The following is a 21012-nucleotide window of genomic DNA, read 5'->3' on the forward strand; positions in this document are numbered from 1 at the left end:
GACCACCCACCTCATACTACACTGTTTGTCAGCAAGGTTATGCATAATTATACTACTTAGCCGAATTTCAGGAAAGATGGTGCAAATGTGAAGCATGGAAAAAGGAAGAAACTCGCTCAAGAAGAAATGTCCCTAGGAAGAAAATACCCCAAACAATCAGATTTAGTCCAGAAAAAAAAGTTCCCCTGACATTTAGTGGGCATAAAGATCCATGACCTTTAAATTTCTATACACAGAAATTGTGCGTACGTGCGTGCGTGTGAAAGGGAGCGGTAAATGCTTGGGAACTCGTCAAAGATTATCCTGCTGTTATACAGAAAACATTTGCCACTTGTCCCCATCTTGGCAGCTGGAGAGCCGCCCGGCGTCTAAACTTGGCTTGCCTGCGTCTTTTTTTAGCCCCCACGTTTTCAGGCGAGTCCGGCTGTTGGCTCTGATTTGAAAAAGTAGTAGTTACTTTAACGTTGCTGAATGGACTTTTTTTTTTTCCGGGTCTTCTTGAACTGGGACTAAGCTGCTGAGCTGCTTGCAACAACCGAGCAGCGCCCGTGTGCATCCCCGGTGTTAACTTCACGCACGTAACCGCCTCCTGAGGACTCGTTTGTGGGAACTACACGCTGCAATGGACCGGTGAGGCTGCAGCTGCACGAAGGAAGGACTTCCTGCGTTATTTTGTTTGAATTAGGTTCCCCTCTGATTAACCCAAAGAGTAACTTTCAGTTAGAACAACTCCTTCATAGGTTAGATCCATTTTGAATCAGTGATACTGTTTATATTATGGACGAATCGTTACTGTTTTGCGATTTACCTTGAAAGTACAATGTGCATTAAGGTATTTGGCTATTTATAGTTACAGCCTTTATTTACTGAGAGTACTGTGCTCATATCAAGTAATCGTACCAAATCAGCCTTTTGGTAACTAACTAAACTAATATAATTGGGTTAAAGTGCTTGGACAGTGCATTTCTCCTGCAAGAAATATTCTGTAGACTGCAGAATATTTCTTTATTTTTTTAAATCAGAGCCATTCTTTAAGGGTTAAAAATTATCCATATTTTTTCAAGAAGGTAAATGTACAGTAGTGTGCAAAAGTCTTGAGCCACCTTTTATTTCCTTATATTATGCTTGTCAAATGGGAAATAAGTTCAGCAATTTATTGAAACATGCAAGCATACATAGAAATACAGTATATAAGGCAGAAACAGAGTTTATATAAATCTAATAAGTTTGAAAGTCGATATTTGGTATGGTCACCTTTATTCTTCAGCACGGCCTGAACTCTCTTAGGCAGCTTTCTTGCCATTTCTTTCAGTAGCCTTAAGGAATAGTTTTCCAGGCTTCTTGAAGGACATTCAAAGCTCTTCTTTGGATGTTGGCTGCCTTTTGTTCTGTTCTCTCTCAGGATGATCCCACACTGCTTCAGTAATGTGGAGGTCCTAGCTCTGGAGAGGCCAATCCATGACTGATAGTGTTCTGTTGTGTATTTTTTGTCCAGGTATGTGTTTACTGTGCTGGCAGTGTGTCTGGGATCATTGTCGTGTCAAAATGAAGCTGTTGCCAATCAGATACTTTCCAGATGATGTTGCATTGTTTGTTTAAAATCTGATGGTACTTTTCTGTGTTTATAATTTCATCGTCTTTGATGAGATCACCAACACCACTGGCTGAAATGCAGCCCCAAACCATGAGACAGAGCCTCCACCATGCAGATGGCTGTAGACACTCACTGTTGGATTCATCACGCCATCAGACCTGTTGCCACTGATTTTTCAGTCCAGTTCTTCTGTAATTTGGCATACCTCAGCCTTTTCCCCCTGTTTCACTTACTTTAGAATGGCTTCTTGACAGCCACCCTTCCACTAAGAGCATTTCTGATGAGGCTTCAGTGAACAGTAGATCAACTGAAGGGTCAGATGCATTTCTCAGGTCCTGTGTCAGGTCTTTGCTCAATTTTTTTTCCTTCTATTTCTTAAGAACATGAGTTTCAGATACTGTTCATTTGCTGTAGATAGTTTTTATGCCTGTTGCTACTTCTTTTGTCCTCCATTTGTCCAGATTTCTAAAATTTCGTTTAATTTTTTTTTTTTTTCATGAATTCGACTAAAGAAATGAGAATAAATTATGTGTTTATTTCTGACAGGCTCCTAAAATCAAAGTGCCTAAAGATACAAACAAATAAAACATTCCTCTGAAAATGATCAGGTTCAAGGACTGGACTGAAAACTAGACTGAAAAAGCAGCCAAAAAAAACCTTTGAAACACCTTCAGAAAGCCTGGAGAACTATTGCTCAAGACTACTTTATAAAAGGAAACAGAACATAAAGAAATGAGAGTTAGCTTAAGACTTTTGCAAAGTAAAGTACTGCATATCCTAATGCAAAGCAGTTTCTCAGTACTGTAAAATTAAAAGTACTAAGAACTGATTTGGGTGTTCCCGCTATGCTCTTCAGTGTATTTGAGTGAACTCTGCAAAGTTCAACAGGGTGACGATGATCTTTTCAGCACCAGCAGATCTGCTACATTGGAGCACTATAAGGCAGCCATGTTACTGAGTGGAGTTGGTGATGCTTTGGGCTACAGGAACCAACTGTGGGAGTACAATGAATCTGGACCAGCTATTCACCAGGTCAGTATTGGACCAGTGCATCCAGGGGTCATATTTTTATATACACAAAAATAGAGACATTATCTCATTTATATGAGTTAAACCTAGTTTTTATTGATAATGAGTTTCTTAAGAAAGGACTCCAAAATGCATCCTCTCTGTCCTTGCAGGAGCTGCAGGAACTCGGTGGTCTTAAGAACATCAAGGCTGAGCTGCCTGACTGGCCAGTGAGTGACGACACAGTTCTCCATCTGGCTACAGCTGAAGGACTAGCGACAGGTGAGTTTAGAGCCACACTAAGACATTTTGTTCTCCCTGCTTTTTCTCTGTTGCGCAGCTTGCTTGAATCGAGGAGCTGATTGGATTGACCTTACAGCCACTGTTCACACCTCTTCAAGAGCGCTACAAAAAGGTCAAATCTAATTTCCACTTTTGCCTTGATTTAGTGCTCTATTAAAGGTGCTACACAAGTGGAATAAAAGAGGCAGAAATTCAATGTGACCTTTTAGTGGGATAAAGCAAAAAAGGCAGCCCTGTTAACAGATCAGTTACAACTTTAAACTGTTCAGTTTGAACAAGATGTGTCATCCTCACAGGGAAGACAGGGGAGGAGCTCCTGCATGAGGTGGCTGCTCGTTATGTGGAGGCCATGAAGGACATGGAAGGCAGGAAACCAGGGCCTTCGAGCATTCTGGGTGAAACATCATTTTGAAGTCATTTAGCATCTGTTCAACACAGCAACAGAGGTTTAACTCTTTACTCTTTTAGGGGTTTCCCAACTAAAGCCTGGGGAGGAAGGGGGATACAGAGTGGCATATAACCCTGAGGGAACAGGCTGTGGAGCAGCCATGAGGTCCATGTGCATTGGCCTGAGGTAAAATGCTCTGATAACACCACATGCCTTTCAATTTTTATGTTGTTTGTTTTTTGCCTGAGCCCACAATGGGTTTGGTTATTACTTTTTAATTGGCAATAACACTGAAGTGTGGCTTTCTTAGGCAGATGCAGCACATCTTAATCATGAACTGAGCCATGCTTTTACAGAGGGAATGGGGGGGTTTTGTGAGATCAAAAGCCACATACAAAAGAGACAGAAACATAATACATAGACACAGTGTAGATGTTAATACATTTTTAAAAAAAGCATGAGTAAGGGTAGTTGTGGATAAATAAAACCTTTAAAATGTTCCAATTAAATCAGAGATTGTAGTCGCATAGCTTTTGTAGCTCATTTATAGACAGCAAAGGCAAGCAGGTGAATAATCATCACCAGTGCTGCTGTACTCTGTTAGGTGAGGAGGACCATCCCAGTTTTTCAGAGAAGGTACAATAGTGAGAGTAAAAGAAAAAGAAAACACCTGTGAAAAATTGTAATACACTGTGATACGCAGAATTCAAGGTGTTCCACATGGGTCTTAAACATGAGTCTAGCTACCCAGAGTCCTAAATATTTATAACAGTCAACTGTTTCAATTTTAAAACCATGAAGGATTTGATTACACCATGCCATACCAAACTCTCATTTTTAATCAGAATTTAAAACAGCCTTGTTTTTGATAAGACAACTTTGAAATGTACAAAAGCAGAGTGTAGATTTGCATTGACCAGATCAAGGGAAGAGCTAGCTGCATATAAAATAGCATCATCCGCATAAAAAATGACATTACAGTTTTGGGTGGAAGAGATGGTATTATTTATACAGGGTGAATAAAAGAGCTCCAAGAATGGATCCCTGTGGAACACCTGTACAAATGGCAAGGGGACTTGACCTTGATCTTTATCAGAAAGATAATATCATCCAACATCTAAACTGGTAGAGAACCTTTTATTTTTTTTTTAACTAAAATGCTACTGAATCAAATGATTTGCAGTTCAATGCTGATGACTCAGTAATCGAGTACACACACACACACACTGCAGTTGTTGAAATCTAAATCCTGACTGTGCTGACTGTAAAATGTTTTCTGGTTCTACAAACAGTTTCACTTGAGCATGGCTCTGACGTTTTCCTAGGGAAGATGATTTTTGTGATGGAACTGTAATTATTTAAGTCACTGGGGTCAACATTTGTACAGCCTTCCAGATCTTTTGAGTTTTGCCCATGGCAAGTCATAAATTAAAAATCTGAGTTATAAGTACAGTAATTAGATCAGCACTCAGGCAAAGGAGGAATGGATCTAGATTGTCCTCACCTTTTCTCTGGGTTTAATGGAGCCAGTTTACTATAAACATCCCTTTAGTTTATCCTAGTAAAAGAGAATTTGTTGTCAGAGTCTAAAAATGTTGACTAAAGGAGAAATATTTCTAAAGGTCCTGGTTCCTAGTTTTGGTTTCATTAGTCACATGCTGGATGTTTATAGTAATGTGAGGGGTAAATCCATTTTATTTATGGTGCACATTTTACTAGAAATAAACTTAGTGTCCTGAAGGTTACATCCACCCAAAGACAGTGGGGATCCCAGGTCCAACCAAAGTCATCACTAATAATAGTCCACATTGGCTGAGAGTAACATTTTTCTCTAATTTTTGATCTGTTTTTAAGGTACAAAGTGTTGCCGTCCTTATGCAACTAACATGACTTTCAAAGGTGAAGGTTTCCTGTGGAGTTTTTGACTTCATAGTGTTTTTTTGTCTCCTGCGCACAAGAGGAGGTCAGATAGGTGATCACACTCTCTTCTGCTTATTTACAGGTAGCAGAAAGAAGCAACAATATTTAATATGTATACTTTACTTATGAGTTTCAGGAGAGACCTGAGAACAGGAAAAGAAAAATCAGTCAAATGTGAGAGTTAAAACAATTACGGCAAATCTAATAAAAATAAGACTGTCGTTTCAAATGACCTGGTGTTAGGAAGGTGATTTGCAGTTCATTCCATTGAAATGGTGCATAGTATCTAAAACCAGTGGTTCAAGTTTTAAAAAGGACAAAGAGCCTTCATACTTTGAAGCAAACTGAGCTTGAGTCTGTAATGATGAATATGACTCATTATTGACAGTGTCTAGATAGTGATGACTGCTTTTATAGCTAATCCATACAATGTAAATATTAGTGAAAAATGCCAGTTTTTGCAGAGATTTTGTTTATAATGATATAAAACCAAAGAAATGGTGAAAAATATCCACTGTTAGGATTTAAACAGTTAATTTACTTGTTGTTTCACCTCTAAACTTATAAAGGTAATTTAATTAGAAGAATAATGGCTTATTTATGAAAAAAAAAATAGGAAAAAAGTTTCTGCACCGTACCTATTCAGGATGTTGAGGCTCGTAAAACAGCATTTTTCAGAATTCTCTGTGCATATCAATGAGAAAACTTGCCACTGAATATTTCACATTTAATCCCAGGTGATAGATATTATCTTCTATAATAAATACTGATAAGGTCTTTAATATTTCATCCCCATCAGGTATCCAAAGCCCGACCAGCTGTTGTCACTGGTGGCGGTTGCTGTCGAGACAGGCAGGATGACCCATCCTCACCCCACGGGTTTCCTGGGAGCTGTCGCATCAGCGCTGTTCACTTCATATGCCGTCCAGCGCAGGCCAATCACAACTTGGGGTCTGGGTCTGATCAACGAGGCTTGTCCAATAGCAAAGAACTTTGCTCAAGGTCGAGGCTATGCCGTGGAGGAGACCGAGAGAGACTGGGGCTACTTCTGTGACAAGTGGCAGTGGTATGTGCTGCTGAAATTGAGCCTTATTAGGCTGTCATTTTGAATTCAGATTAAAATTTCCAGCGTCAGCAAGTTCTATTAACCTATTTCAACCTCAAGGTTAGCAAATGGGGACATGAAATGGCACAAAAATGTCACTGATCAGGTTTACTTAAACAAAACAAATGTCATTTTTGTCCCAAAGTCCTATAGCCTCTGACAAAGATTGGTGTAAGATCGAAAAACTGTTTATTAGGTTGATGTAGGATACTGGGAGAAAAACATTTAGATGCTTTGCACATTCCTGCCAGATTAGCTAACTAATCTGGGAGTGTACTGAGACAGTGGGAAATTAAGTCAAAATTACCTGTAATGGGTAAGTGGTTGAAATGCTTTCCTCTGTCCACAGGTACCTGGATCTGAGGGGCATCTCTCAAGGTGTGGGCCCTGTGATTTGGCCCCCTTCCTACGGCCCTGCTGAAAGAGACGAAGCCTACAAGAGCTTCAGCCTGTCAGGTTGGGCGGGACGCAGTGGCCATGACGCTCCAATGATTGCGCTGGATGCATTGCTGGGGGCGGGTTCAGACTGGGAAGAGCTGATGGGCAGGGCCGCTTTCCATGGAGGTCAGAGGTCTCACTGGTGTAATGTAATATAAGCTGTGAGTGAAGTCTTGCTCTAAATGTAAAACCAAACCTTTACCTAAAATATCAGTAATAATTAGCATAAACTCTGCTTTAGTTTGAAACCCATGTTTTTATGTGAGTTCAGCCTTCAGTTCAGTTTGATAATGACAGCATTTCTACTCGCTACCCTGGTAGACATCATGTTTATATATTAGCCAACATTCCTCTTGTTTTAAACATTTACACAGCTCAGTCAATCCACACAGTCACACAGAAAAAAAAAATTGGGGGGTGGGGGTGGATTACTTCTCTGTAAAAAGTAACTTATTGCACTACTAACGGCATAACAGCGTCTCTTGAGATGCACTGTCACCTACAGTGGCTTGCAAAAGTATTTATACCCCTTGAACTTTTCCATATTTTGGCACATTACAACCACAAACATAAATATATTTCACTGGAATTTAATGTGAAAGACCAACACAAAGTGGTATACAATTGTGAAGTGGAAAGAAAATTATACATGATTCAAAACATTTTTTACAGTCAATACTTTGTGGAACCACCTTTTGCTGCAATTACAGCTGCAAGTCTTTTAGGGTTTGTCTCCACCAGCTTTGCACATCTAGTGACTGAAATTTTTGCCCATTCTTCTTTGCAAAACAGCTCAAGCTCAGTCAGATTAGATCGAGAGCGTTTGTGAACAGCAGTTTTCAGATCTTGCCACAAATTCTCGATTGGGTTTAGGTCTGGACTTTGACTGGGCCGTTCTAACACATGAATATGTTTGGTTTTAAACCATTCCATTGTAGCCCTGGCTTTATGTCGTTGTCCTGCTGGAAGGTGAACCTCCGCTCCAGTCTCAAGTCTTTTGCAGACTCCAACAGGTTTTCCTCCAAGATTGCCCTGTATTTGGCTCCATCCATCTTCCCATCAACTCTGACCAACTTCCCTGTCCCTGCTGAAGAGAAGCAGCCCCAGAGCATGATGCTGCCACCACCATATTTGACAGTGGGGATGGTGTGTTCAGAGTGATGTGCAGTGTTAATTCTCCGCCGCACATAGCATTTTGCATTTTGGCCAAAAAGTTCAATTTTGGTCTCATCTGACCAAAGCACCTTGTTCCACATGTTTGCTGTGTCCCCAACATGGCTTCTGGCAAACTGCAAACGGGACTTTTTATGGTTTTCTTTTAACAATGGCTTTCTTCTTGCCACTCTTCCATAAAGACCACATTTGTGCAGTGCACGACTAATAGTTGTCCTGTGGACAGATTCCCCCACCTGAGCTGTGGATCTCGAGTCACCATGGGCCTCTTGGCTGCATCTCTGATCAGTGCTCTCCTTGTTCGGCCTGTAAATTTAGGTGGACGGCCTTGTCTTGGTAGGTTTACAGTTGTGCCATACTCTTTCTGGATAATGGATTGAACAGTGCTCCGTGAGATGTTCAAAGCTTGGGAAATCTTTTTATAGCCTAAGCCTGCTTTAAACTTCTCCACAACCTTATTCCTGACCGGTCTGGTGTGTTCTTTGGACTTCATGATGCTGTTTACGCCCCAATATTCTCTTAACCAACCTCTGAGGCCATCACGGAGCAGCTGTATTTGTACTGAGATTAGATTACACACAGGTGGACTCTTCTTAGTCATTAGCAGTCATCAGGCAACTTCTGAATGCAGTTGGTTGCACTCAGAGAAAAGGGGGCTGAATACTTTTGCACACCGCACTTTTCAGTTTTTTATTTGTAAAAAAATGTTTTGAATGATGTATAATTTTCGTTCCACTTCACAACTGTAACCACTTTGCGTTGGTCTTTCACATTAAATTCCAGTGAAATATATTTATATTTGTGGTTGTAATGTGACAAAATATGGAAAAGTTCAAGGGGTATGAATACTTTTGCAAGCCACTGTAATTGCTAGATAATACAACTATGGGAAACTGCCAAGAAGGTATTTGGTGCATCTTCTGAACAGAAGAAAGACAAGGAGACTTGGTGGAGACAGCTCAGGTCAAACATTTTGGAGACAAAGTTAGAGAGGTGAGGCTGAGATGGTTTGGACATGTGCAGAGGAGGGACAGTGGATATACTGGGCAAAGGATGCTCAATGCCGCCAGTCAGGAGGAAAAGAGGATGCAGTGAAGGACATGCAGTGGGTTGGTGTGACGGAAGAGAATGCAGGGTGAGATGGAGGCAGATGATCCACTATGGTGACCACAAAAGGGAGTAGCTAAACTTAAGAATATAACCTCATAACCTTGTCTCTTCACACAAGTTCAAAGAAATGTGTGTAACTCCAGCTCCATGAAAAGTTGTGGACCACTTTGCCATTTTTGCTGTCTCTCCCATGTAAACTGCGGTCAAGTGATTGTTGCTTAAGCACACGAGATGGTTGATTATCTGTCTGAAAATGCAGAGAATTATAAAACATAAAAGTCTGATTAGCAACTAATGCGATTCCTGAGTTTAGGAATGGTAATGTATTACTGACAAATGTACTGGTTACTGTCTGGAGGAAAGCAGCAGCACAAAGGAGCCAGTCTAGTGATAATTCTGTGTGATGCATCACTATAATAACCTTTCAGATGGTCATTAAATTAAAAACAAACAAAAAAAAGTCACTTTTAAGATGGCCTCAGATAAATGTCAGTGATGCTTTATCACACACAAATTGCTCATTTTGTTCTCATTTCTCTCGTCCAGGTGACAGCGACAGCACTGCTGTGATTGCATGCTGCTGTTGGGGTCTCCTCTACGGACTCCAGGGTGTCCCTGAAGGCAACTACGCCAACCTGGAGTACCAGGACCGACTGGAGCGCAGCGCCGAGCAGCTCTACGCCCTGTCACACTGAGAAGGTTGCCACGACCCGCTGCGCTGACAGAGCACGTCCCAACATACTGCAGCGAGGGGGGAAACTAGGCCGCACGCACTGACACACTGACGCAGAGCTAGCTGGTGCGCTCAGTAGTACATTGATTTAGAGAGCTGTCACTGAGTCACTATGCTGTCACAGTTGCCTGAAGGGGAACCAGATTGTCCTACTAACCTAAAGAGTCCTCACTGCCAGAACAAGGACAGTATGCCTCATGATGTTGGTACTGAGGCTAGTGTATAAACAGGGGTCCCCCTAGTGACCATTTTAAATGAACAGGCTGAGTTGGTCCTCTGAGCAGAACGAATCCAAGCTAATGAGAATGTGAAATGAATGCCAAGGATCCTCTGGGAGGTAATTGCTTCGTTTTGTTCAACCTGACATAATGGCAAATGCTCGAGCCTCAAATTAAATGTGCTTTTGCTAAAGAATAATGAAAAATAAATTAGTCTGCCTCATTATAGTCATTAACTCATGCAGTGAGAAGACAAACTGTAACACTCCAGACAAATATAATTAATGGTACAATAAATTAAAGGCTTTGTAGTTGAGTTGAAAACTTTATTTTTTGGTCATTGTTTATTTTTAAATTTTTTTTGTCTTGTCCATTTTTTTTTTTAAAGTTTGATTTTCCTACAAGGGGATAAGAAGGGCAAAGGGGTGGATTGAAACTACTGGATAGTCTTAAAAAAAAAAAAAAATTGCTAAAAGTCCCCATATCATCTTCAAGCCCCTCCTTTCGTGCTGCATTCATGAGAATCCCGCGCCACCCCAATTCTCATTTGTGTCATGGTACAAGGCTAAAAAACACATTTCTAGAAGATAAAGAGTCTGCTGCTGTTTTTCCATCTGTTTTCCCCTCTCCGTCTGGTCTGCCCAGTAAGGTGCCTTGTGTCTCTGAATAGGGAAAAAGCCGGAAAAAAAGAGCTGGATAGCAGCAGGGGTAGGATGCTGCTGCCGTCCTGTCACCTTCATCATTAGCATTAAAAAGCTCCTCCTAGTGCCGGACGGACACTGAGGTTTGTACTGATGAAGAATATTACAGCAGGAGAGTAAGGTGCTGTGAGACTTTTGTTTTCTTCTCTGCTCCTGTGTGATCCTGTCAGTTCTTTTATGAGTCGCATCCAGCAGGCCGGAGGGGGGCGGGGGACAATCTGGGAGGTCGCAGAGGGGTTTTAGTTTCCAGGCGGATGGAAGGAAGCAGGGTGTGTCTGGACCTGCATTGCTGTGGGAGGAGGACAAAACAGAACTTGTAAAGCCCACACTTCAAACAACTGTTGGAGTCACCTTTTTTTTGTCCAGTTAAGGGGAAAGGGAGAGGGGCGGGTTATTTAGTGCTGTGTCCGATACCTTGTTGGATGTAGAAGTGTTGGTGTGCTCCTTGCTGAGGTCCGTGTTGGGGGTGCTGGGCCACTGCGCCGGGGCCCTGCTGTGGAGGCTGCAACATCACTATTTGGGGCTGACCGTGGCTCCCCGAGTGGTGGGGGCCTGAAATGGCTCCTTGAACATGAGCCTGGAGAACAAGAAGATCAGTGTACACGGTTTAGATCAGAATAAACTACTTCCAGTTAAAACCACACCTGCTAAGAAGGAGGAGCAGAAAAATAGAGCCATACCTGTGCTATCTGTCCAAGGTTGTAGGCGGGTGAGATGGCCTGGTGGCCATGGATGCTGTACCCCGGAATTGAGTAAGAACCCTGTGGAGATGTGTGGCCTGGCGGCATGTTGGGTGGGGTGGGTGCCGACAAGGGACCTGAGTGGTATAAGGACTGGGGCTGTGGGCCTGACTGGGCGTTCTGAAAGGAGACAGTGTCATAAATAAATATGTATGTGTCCAAGGAGCGCGAACCTGAAGGAAAAGCTGCACATGTGCCTCCTCCAAAAGTGAGACCAAAACTAGTGCTGTGGTTTTGCACTTAATATGAAGTCAGCAAATCAAACTAGATCACCTAAAAGGCAGTTAGCTATGCATAATATTAGTGATTTTTAATGCAAGCTGCATAATGCCAGAATTTATTCCATATTATCCAGTCTGAAAACCTAAAGGTGTGTCTAGGTTGTAAATATAAAATGCACACTGTGGGTGTGGGGTCCATAAATCATGAAAATATAAATTTGCGGTTGTGAAAAGGCCTAAATGTAATTCAGAGGACACTGCATTGGAGGTGAGTGATCACATAACACTGATAACAGTCAGAGAATCCCTCCTTTAGGGGGTATCTTACCTGTCCAGGACTAGGTGCAGTGTGCTGGGGTGGGGGCTGGTTGCCTGTTGGGGTACTGGAGGGCTGAGGCTGATGAACTGCGCCTGTGTGATGGGAGAATGATTGTGGCGCTGCAGAGGAAAGAGATACTTCATGTCAAGGTTGACTGTGTCTAAAAAGTGATCAAATCCCATAACTTTGACATTTCGTCCCCTTAGAATTATAAGGTTCCATCTGCATTCTGACCAATTTTGAGATATTAAAAAATAGAACCTTATAATACTAAGTTAAAGCTTGATTTTGCAGATAGAACCTTTTTGTTTTGTGAATAAAATGGCCAAAGTTTTATATAATTGGAAAAAAAAATCTCAGAAAATCATTGTTGATTTAGCGGTCAACGAATAAGAACGTAAATCAATTTCGTCAAAAATGTCAGATAGAACCTTATAATTCTAAAGGGATGATTTTCTCTTTCATATCCATCTCCACTCACCATAGATGCCCTGCTGTGGTCCTGGAGGTCCATCTCCCTGTGCAGGGAACTGGGGGCCTCCTGGTGGGCCAAGGGCTTGTGGGTGGGGACCCCCACCTTGACCTATCATCCTGGCTCCGCCTTGCAGCATTGAATACATCGGCTGTACGAATAACACAGAGAAACAAAGACATTTTTAATACATTAGTAGCAGATACACTGAAGAGTTTTGACTGGCTGCTATTAGGCTCTGCCAAATAAGAAGCTTGCTGCTGACACTTTCAAACCACAGTCATTGAAATTATTTAGGGAGTAGTCATCCTACCTGTCCAGGGTAGGATGTCATGGCCTGGATGACCTGCTGCTGGCCATACTGCTGAGGGTTGTACTGAAGGTAGGGCTGAGGGTAGGGCGATGCTACCAGTGGGGCCCCAGCAGCTGATGCTGCAGCTTGTAGCATGGGAGGTGCTGAAGACCCATGGTCAGAGCGCTGACCCACAACTGAGCCTAATGAGAGGAAAGAATCATCAAGATAACAGAAACATTGAGTACAAAACATCTTTTTCACGGTGAGCCGCCAGATCCCCTCACTGTAGGTTCAGTGTTCTTCATTGTCACACATCTGATTTAAGAAGTGTTTACCTTCCTTAAATCACTTTTTATAAGGCAGCTGAAATAGGAGTTGCACATTAAAGCAACCTACAAGTTTAAAGCATGACAGATCTGTATTCCACAGCACATTCAAGTTTAATATGAGGCAACACTCAGCATTTTTCTCTGGAGCTGATTTCCAGCCTGTGACAAGAGCTGACAGGAAATTCATTTTAAATATGTGGGGGAAAAAAAAAAAAAGTGAAAAGCGCAGACAACACAGCACTGAAGAGAAAAAAGACTGCTGCATTTACCTTTGGCTCGGGGGTATTTTCCCTGGTTAACTGTAGACATGGTGTACTGGTACATTTGTGGGGGCTGAAAGACAAAGGATCAACAGGTGAGCACAAGAAGGAACAGTTGCTGTAATGTGAAAAATTATTGAACTCAAAGTAAACAGGTGTTGGCAACTACCTGTTCTGTAATTCTTGAAGCAAACTGATAAAAGTATCTGATTATAGTTTCACAGATGGTGATATTGAGTATTTAGCATTTTATTAATTAGGTTAATCTTTGAATTTGGTCTTAAGCCATGTTTCAAATTCCAGCAAGATGTTTGTAGAAGGTCTTCAGCTTAACATTTAGAGAAGGATCCAAAACAAGTGACCAAGTTTATTTAGGTTTGGCTCATGTACCGGCACAGAGTGGATCTGTGGGATGTAGGAGGAGAGGTAGGGAGGGTTGTAGAGTGGCCCCTGTCCGCCTGGGTGCAGCACCACAGGGCTCGGAGGTGGTGGCCGAGGTGGGGTGGGCGCAGTGTTGGGCTTCGTCTGTAAGAAACACACCCAGAGGTAAATATTACATATATACATAAATATTACATATTTTTTATAATTCCAATAGGTTTTTTGACACTAATGACTTAACAGATTCAGACAACTTACCATAGGCATCTGGGGTTTGATAGGATTGAACTCTTTAGCATTTGGGTTTAAGGTGGATTTCTTTACTTGGCTGCAAAATGGAAAAGAATTGTTATAAAAAAAGAAATTAAAAAAAAAAAAAAAAAAAAATCAGTGAGAAATCTTTATTATTATTATTTTTTAAACTCACTCTGCTACGCCTTCTGTCCTCTCCGCTGTCTCAGGTCTGACCTCCTCGCTTCCTGGGGTCCTGGCTGGCTGAGGGGTGGCCGGCGACTGCCTGTCTGAAAGGGGTGCTGTGGTGGCAGCTGTTGTGGTACCCAGTGTAGCTGCAGCGTCCTTGGTAGGGTCCTCAGAGACAGCTGGTGAAGGCTGCGGTTGGGGCTGGGAAGGACTGGGAGCTGCAGGCTGAGGTTTGGGCTCTGATGGAGGATGAGCGTCTGATGGTGCAGGCTTGGCTACGCTGGGCTGGCTGGCCTCACTCATGGCAGGAGGGGTCCCTGCAGCCGGAGAACTGGGAGAGCTGGAGCCACCTCCACTTGGTGGGAGCTGTAAAATCCCCAAAATGGCAAATAAATAAAAAACCCTGATGCTGATACTGGTGTTTAAATTATTTGATGATACTGATCATTTTCCCCCTTTCGTTTTGTTACTAATGTGTCATTAAGTGTGAATGCTTTGAGAATGAACTTGTACTTTACTGGTCAATGACCCTGTAAAGACTAAGATGGATGACTAGTATTGAGTGTTATGCAATAAGTAGGAGTGGTGCTGGAGGAAGGTATGACATCGGTGATGTCAGGACGCAGCCTTCTGACTGGTGACAGATTTTCTAATTTCACACTTTGCTGAAAGACTCTTACCCTGAAGTCTTTGCCAAATTTCCGCAGTTCCTCAATCTGCGACCTCTGCTGAACTGAAAAAGTGTGAAGTTTTGAAAACTTTAAACAGGAACAGAACTAGGCAAAAGTTGATTTCCAGCATATAGCCAGGATCAATCTGAAGTACCTTTACTCGTCTTGCTTTCCTCTGTGCTGCTCGGGCTCTCAGCAGAGCGTTCCTTTGCAGCTGCACCAAGGATCTCATTCACTGTAAAAATGACACAGTAATCCAATAGTTGCAGAACTTTTAATTCCAAGCCTGAGTAGCTGACATATACTGCTATGAGCCTCATGCTGTAATATGATACATGTTTTTACTTCCATTTTAAACTGCACTATAAAAACAAACAGAAAACAAAAGAGGAAACTGTACCATCTACAGGGAAGAGTGGAGCAGGGCCAGATGTCTTCTGGGCAGGCAGCGACACAGAAGAAGTGTCCAAGTAAGGCGTGTCCTGGGAAGAGCCTGATTTAGGGGAGCGAGTAGCTGAAAGAAATTTTTAAAAATTAAAGCTGCGGTTAGTTTTATTCAAATTTCCTAACATAGGAGGTATAACAGCAGTGGACTGAACGTGATTGTACCTGTGGACTGAGCGTGAGAGTTCTGAGTTCGGCTCGTCCTGCTTGACTGTGGAGGTCTTTGGGCTTTAGGAGATGTTCTGGCAGCAACTGAAAGCACAAAAACATCTGTCTTAGCAACAGAAACAGATGTTACAGCTGTTAAGTCAATTCTGATGCAAGTTCACACCCTTACCTCCATTAACAGGTCTGCTAGCGTCAGACAGTGAGTGCGGGAGTGAGTGGGAATGAGGAACTGTGTGTCCGTGTGGAGCAGGGGGGCTGGCTGGGGATGGGGCAATTGAAGTAGAGGTTGAACTCGGTCCACCAGGAGAGGCAGGCGTGTACGGGCTGGCAGGGCCAGAGCCTGGACTTGGGCTGGCATTTCCCTGTGGGTGGTGGGGGGCATATGCACCACCTCGACCTGACAGAGGGCTGCTTCTCTCCGAGGGGGTAACACCAGGCTGGGGCCCAGCTGCAGAGGGCAGAGGGGGTCTTGGGGAAGAAGAGGATGGAGGGGTGGAGCGGTAACCTCCACCTAGACGACTGTGAGATGGAGGCCCGCCAGAACCTCTCTCTGCTCGTTCCCGGTTCATCTCTCTTTGACGCTGAGGTAATGGAATGTACTTGCCCTCCCTGATTGAGAAGTGTGCAGCAAACTCATTTCAAACTTTATTTATGAGGTTCAAGTTTGTACTCTTTAAAAACTTGGTAAATACCTGACGTAAGAAAAACCCTTCCATCTATTTTCCTGACAAATGTTTTATAAAGACCTCTCACCTGTTGCTGGCTCCTGGACTGTCTCTGCCCCTTTCGCGCTCTTTGTCACGGGGGCTCTCACGGCCTCTCTCCCGATCGTTGTTGTCCCGCGCCACAGCGCTGAACTTGTCCTCCTCAGTTCTGCCCTCGTCATTTTCCAGGTTGACACGATGGCGGTACTGAGGGCTTGACTCAATCTCGCTGGCCAGCCGGGCGGCGCGTGCCTCCCTCTGTCGGTAGTTCTCAGAATTGCCCCTCTCCAATGGTACACTGGGTGGAGAGAAAAATAAAACGTGAATAAAAAGTACCTTTATGTGCATGTTTTGCATGTCAGATGTGTGTCCTACAGTAAAATTCCAGTTAGTTATAATGTTACTGACTAGCTGTGGGAATGTTTTTGAATTATATTAGTCATAATAAGTGCTGAATCATTCCTAAAGGTAATTAACTGATGTGGTAACTTACGTGTACATAGAAAGGCTGGAATCATATGTTGATGTGACTCCGTATTTGACTTCATTGTAACGGAACATCTCATTGGCATCCCAGCCATTGGACTGAAGAGACAAAAAGGGAGATTAACAACATCAGCACAAAAAATGAAATATTAATCAACAGAGACACTTTGACTGAATGACTTGAGGCGTTAAAAACTCACTGTATCATTGTCCAAATCGTAACTCTCGCCGTTGCTGTCGCCTCCCTCCCATCTCTGCAAAACCTTCTCTTTGTGTTCTCCGTTGATACGGCTGGAAGTGATGGCTGTGTCTGTGAAAGTGTCTAAAAATCAAACACAGAAGATGTCAGAACAAGATGAAACAGTCTAAAATTGTTTCCCCATTACGTCTGCAGTCTGAGCCTGTTCAAACGACTGAATGATGCGACACCGTGTTTGTCACGATTATATTAATTTACCCAGAAAATGTGAGCTTGCCCTGATCTGACCCCGAATATGCATGCGTTTATACCTCTTGTGGCATAGTTGAGGTCGACATCTCTGCAGATCATTGTGACCAGATCTGAGGGGCTGAAGATCATGGTGTCAGTGATGTCCTCCCTCCGTGGCGGAGCTGATGTTGAGCCCTCCTCCTCACTGCGTTTGTGTACAGCATCCACAGCCAACTCACACTAAGGACATTGGGAAGGCACAGTGCTCAGCATGTAGGAAACAACTGCAGAAAGAGACTTTTCTCCATGAAAGGAGTTAACCAACTCAGGATTATTTGCACTACCTGAATAAGGTGGCAAACAGATGTGCATGCCTGTGTGCAATTTGACCTTCTTACCTTAGAACTGAGAGTCTTGAAAATGCCCTCAAATGCACTGCCATTCTTCACTCTAATGTCACACGTAGACCCCTAAGAAAGAAGAGAAAAACTTTAAAAACTATAGCTAACTAGAGACTTAATGATATCAGTATTAAATCAAAAACTGCTACAACATTTGTGGAAAAACTATACATATTCCATACTTTTTGCAGATTTTAGAATTTGGAACCAGCATAAAGAGCTGACCATAAAATAAAGAGTCCCTTTACAGTAGGTAGATTTACCTCTAATACTATTGCAGTGGTCAGCAGTGTATCTGCTAATTAAAAAAAAAAAAAAAGGAGACCATCGTGGTCTGGAGAAGACAACGACAACCAGCCAAATGACTCACCACGACAGCTGTGAGGAAATGAAGCATTCTGGCATTGTTATAGACACCCTCAAACACCTACACATGGGAAAATACACAAGGATCTTCAACAAAAGCTTCACAAAGACATTATATTTAAATTAACATGTTCTGATGCTGAGAAACCGAAACAGAGTTAACCATTAACCCTCAGGGGCCCTTTGCACCAACAGTGCTTATTCCTGGTTCTAAGTTAATCTGTCATACGTGGCTTTAAGTCTGACACGATAGCCAAGTCTGTTACATCCTCAGCTTAAACTGTCTTTTTGCTATAACCGGGTGTAAAACCTGCAACTAGTCCACAGCAGCATAAAATAAAGTTTTCTGTACAGGTTACACTAAAGGTGATGTCATATAAGGTTTATGGCACACAGACTTTTTAAACATGTGAGTGAAAGAAGAAATCATTGTCATAAATTGCTAAAGAGTTGTCACAAGTTTTTTCGAACCACAACTCAACATCTGGTCAGCTGCTTCCCACGACGAACCATCCAGGCAAACAAATACCTTCCTTTGCCTTGTTCAGGAGGTCCTTCCACTTATTCCTTACATTACTTTCAGAAGCTGCCCAAGTCTAAACAATTATTTATTTACAGTTGACTTTTTTTAATGAAATCTGTTTGACTCTTCACTTTGATCCTTTACGGGTGCCCAGTGAAAAATTTAGCAACTTCTATAGTAATGTATACAATCAGATGAGTACCCAGTTTTAACTCTAATCTGAAAACTGGTCATAACAAAGACCAACTTAGCAGATAGGACTGGGCTTAGGAAAAACCAGCTGGTGCAATCAGCCCCAGGTGTGTGAAGAGCAGCTGTAGCGAAACCTTTAAATGGCTCTTTTATAGACGAGGCCTTTACCAAATAGTAAACCCATTTATACGGTCAGCTTTCACAGGCTTATTCCAGGTTTTCACCATTCATATAATATAATATATTAATATACTGTTCTATAAAATGTGCATCAGTGGTGCTTCTAAACAAAGAAGTCAAATGTAATAATATACTTGTGACTGAACTATGTGTAATGTTATTTTGTAACCCCCCCCCCAAAAAAAACAACAAAAAAAAAAACCCCCAACAAAAACAAATAAATGTGTTTGCCATGTTCTGGATCAGGATACTCACAGGAGATGACTGGAATGATGGCTTTGCGGAAGTTCGATTCCTGTAAGGAAAACATGAGAGTTTCGGTGTTCACAAGGGGAAGAACTTGTTTTCAAAGCCTGACAAGTCAGTGTCTCAGTCTACATCACACATGCAAAAAATTTGGATATTCAAGGAGTTGACAAAGTTACTGAAAGTGACCGGACCAGTTCTTATGTCATTCCTGAAAAACTCTCCATCTGAACAGAGGCCTTTTTTTTTTTTTTTTAAATATTTAATATTGGTTTACAGATTAAACCTTTTCCCCCGCTGTCCCACACCTCTGCAGCTCTCGGCAGACATCTCTGGCTCCAGAGATGCAAATTCCTACCCAGTGTTTGCTGATTCTCTGCTCACTTCTGTTTCCCCTCACCCCAACCAACTGAGGCAGATGGTCGACCCTCCCAGGGCCTGGTTATGTTTCTGTAGATTTCCTTCTCTTTAAAGGGAGGGGTTTTTGCCCAACTCTCTCTGACTGCTTACTCAAATTGGATTAATTGGTTTCTTGCTAATATTTGCAATGCAATTTGCCCTATAATAACTGTTGATATAATTAACTTGACATCGAGAAAGTGTTTCAGTTTCATTCAAAATATTTTGTATCTGTGTCTTTAAGAAAGAAAACAGGAAATCTACACGAATAACATTTCTGACCAAAAAACGTTTGATTTCCGGCTGGAAATACCAAGAAAAGGTGATGCAGACCAATCTGCATGCTAAACCAAACTATCATGAATGCCCACTGTGGGTCGTATTACTGCTTGCTACATGCTCGGTTACAAAACAAAGACGAAGCTAACAAGACTTCAGGAAACGCACTCATCTCAAAAATTAGGAGCACATATGACCTCGTGTTGGACATAAAACCTCCGCAGTGCTAACATCGTTACTGTATCAGGCGCCCCCCTCCCCCCTCAGCATTTGGAACGTGAGGGTATACATGCAAACAGTTCTTCCACCTTCTCTTTCGCCCCTTCACCAAAAACAGGCCAAATAAACTTTGTATCACCTCTATGCTGATTTGCTACTCATAGCTTTCACCACCTCGGTCCCCCCTTGCTGATTCGGCTGAGGTTCGATTGGAGCGTGCTGACTGGTCTGCATGTGTTGCCAATCTAACGATAGCGGATCTCATTGGCTTCAAGGTAAGCTCTATTTCGGAATCACGCCCACTGGGAAACAGCGCTTTAACCGGTAGGCCTTTGAGTCACGGGACAATCCCCGGACTGTCCTGAAAGAACCATCCCAGTTACCCTCCCTCTTACCTTCCAGCCGGTGTCCTGTTGCCGCTGTTGATGCCGCTGACGGGAGAAGACATACCGGCAGGGCCCGATGTTCCGTTAGACGCCTTTCTCCCGCCTGATCCGGGTTGCTGCTGTTGTTTCAGCATTGCGAAGCACAAGGCTTACAGTATCAAGTGTAAGCTCACTTAAAAACAATGATAGCTCGCGGTGTGAAGCAGCTTTGAAAGCGAACTGTTTAGCGGTTATCAGCTGCCCTGAGAAGCGCAGCGCCGGCGTAGCCTCCCCGGCTATTGTGGCTAATCTTGCTAGGTGAATACTAGTCGCGTGTGGCCTAACATGTAAAGGCAAAAGACCTCGATAATTCAATTAAATATAACACATAACTCAACAAATCACCCCACACTATCTACGCTACAATCACACTGGTTATGCCAAAGCAAGCGACAGTTTAAAATCACACCAGCTTCCGTGTAATTATTTAGCAAGGGCTGGCTAAGTTAGCATTAGCTGTGATCCTCGGGCTCACTTCGGGCGCTCTCACTCCGTGGTTTACTTTAATTCCTCGGCCGCCTCGCCTTAACTCCAACACCGCTGAACCGTCGGTTTAAAAAATAGCTGCTCGGCGTTACTGTCCGCTGCCTTGAAGCTTGTATTTTTCAGGTTTCCTTCGGAAAACCTGCTGCGGTCGGTCAACACCTCCTCTCGGTAGGACAACTTGACTCAATCCGCGCGCGGATGACTGCAAACCGGCTCAAAGGGGGAGGGGGCGTGGACACGTGAGCGCGCTTACGTGGAAGAATGT

General features: G+C 42.8%; 2 protein-coding genes across 4 annotated transcripts; one reads left to right on the plus strand and one right to left on the minus strand.

The window, feature by feature from the left end:
* Positions 1 to 322: 322 nt before the first annotated feature.
* Positions 323 to 10275, plus strand: adprh (ADP-ribosylarginine hydrolase). The gene is made up of 8 exons (XM_030754402.1): positions 323 to 630; positions 2503 to 2626; positions 2776 to 2884; positions 3202 to 3300; positions 3374 to 3479; positions 6013 to 6279; positions 6668 to 6882; positions 9586 to 10275. The coding sequence occupies exons 1-8, from the start codon at positions 623 to 625 to the stop codon at positions 9732 to 9734; spliced, it is 1077 nt and encodes a 358-aa protein (XP_030610262.1). The 5' UTR covers positions 323 to 622; the 3' UTR covers positions 9735 to 10275.
* A 27-nt stretch (positions 10276 to 10302) lies between these two features.
* LOC115797864 (ataxin-2-like protein) lies at positions 10303 to 20954 on the minus strand. 3 transcript variants are annotated; one of them, XM_030754397.1, is made up of 24 exons: positions 20232 to 20954; positions 18949 to 18988; positions 17803 to 17859; positions 17430 to 17501; positions 17193 to 17271; positions 17112 to 17156; positions 16802 to 16923; positions 16609 to 16700; positions 16165 to 16413; positions 15581 to 16020; positions 15409 to 15495; positions 15200 to 15313; positions 14954 to 15034; positions 14809 to 14861; positions 14136 to 14494; positions 13967 to 14036; positions 13718 to 13852; positions 13337 to 13400; positions 12757 to 12938; positions 12453 to 12594; positions 11981 to 12090; positions 11372 to 11551; positions 11106 to 11268; positions 10303 to 10980 (listed from the first exon to the last, which is right to left on the minus strand). In XM_030754397.1, exons 1-24 carry the CDS (start codon positions 20354 to 20356, stop codon positions 10931 to 10933), a joined length of 3111 nt encoding a protein of 1036 aa, XP_030610257.1. In that variant the 5' UTR covers positions 20357 to 20954; the 3' UTR covers positions 10303 to 10930. The 3 variants fall into 3 exon arrangements, with proteins under 3 accessions (XP_030610257.1, XP_030610256.1, XP_030610258.1); XM_030754396.1 differs by having other exon boundaries at positions 17112 to 17271; XM_030754398.1 differs by lacking the exon at positions 17803 to 17859 and having other exon boundaries at positions 17112 to 17271.
* Between the last annotated feature and the right edge of the window lie 58 nt (positions 20955 to 21012).

This window comes from Archocentrus centrarchus, chromosome 19, assembly GCF_007364275.1.
Source record: "Archocentrus centrarchus isolate MPI-CPG fArcCen1 chromosome 19, fArcCen1, whole genome shotgun sequence".
Lineage (NCBI taxonomy): Eukaryota > Metazoa > Chordata > Actinopteri > Cichliformes > Cichlidae > Archocentrus > Archocentrus centrarchus.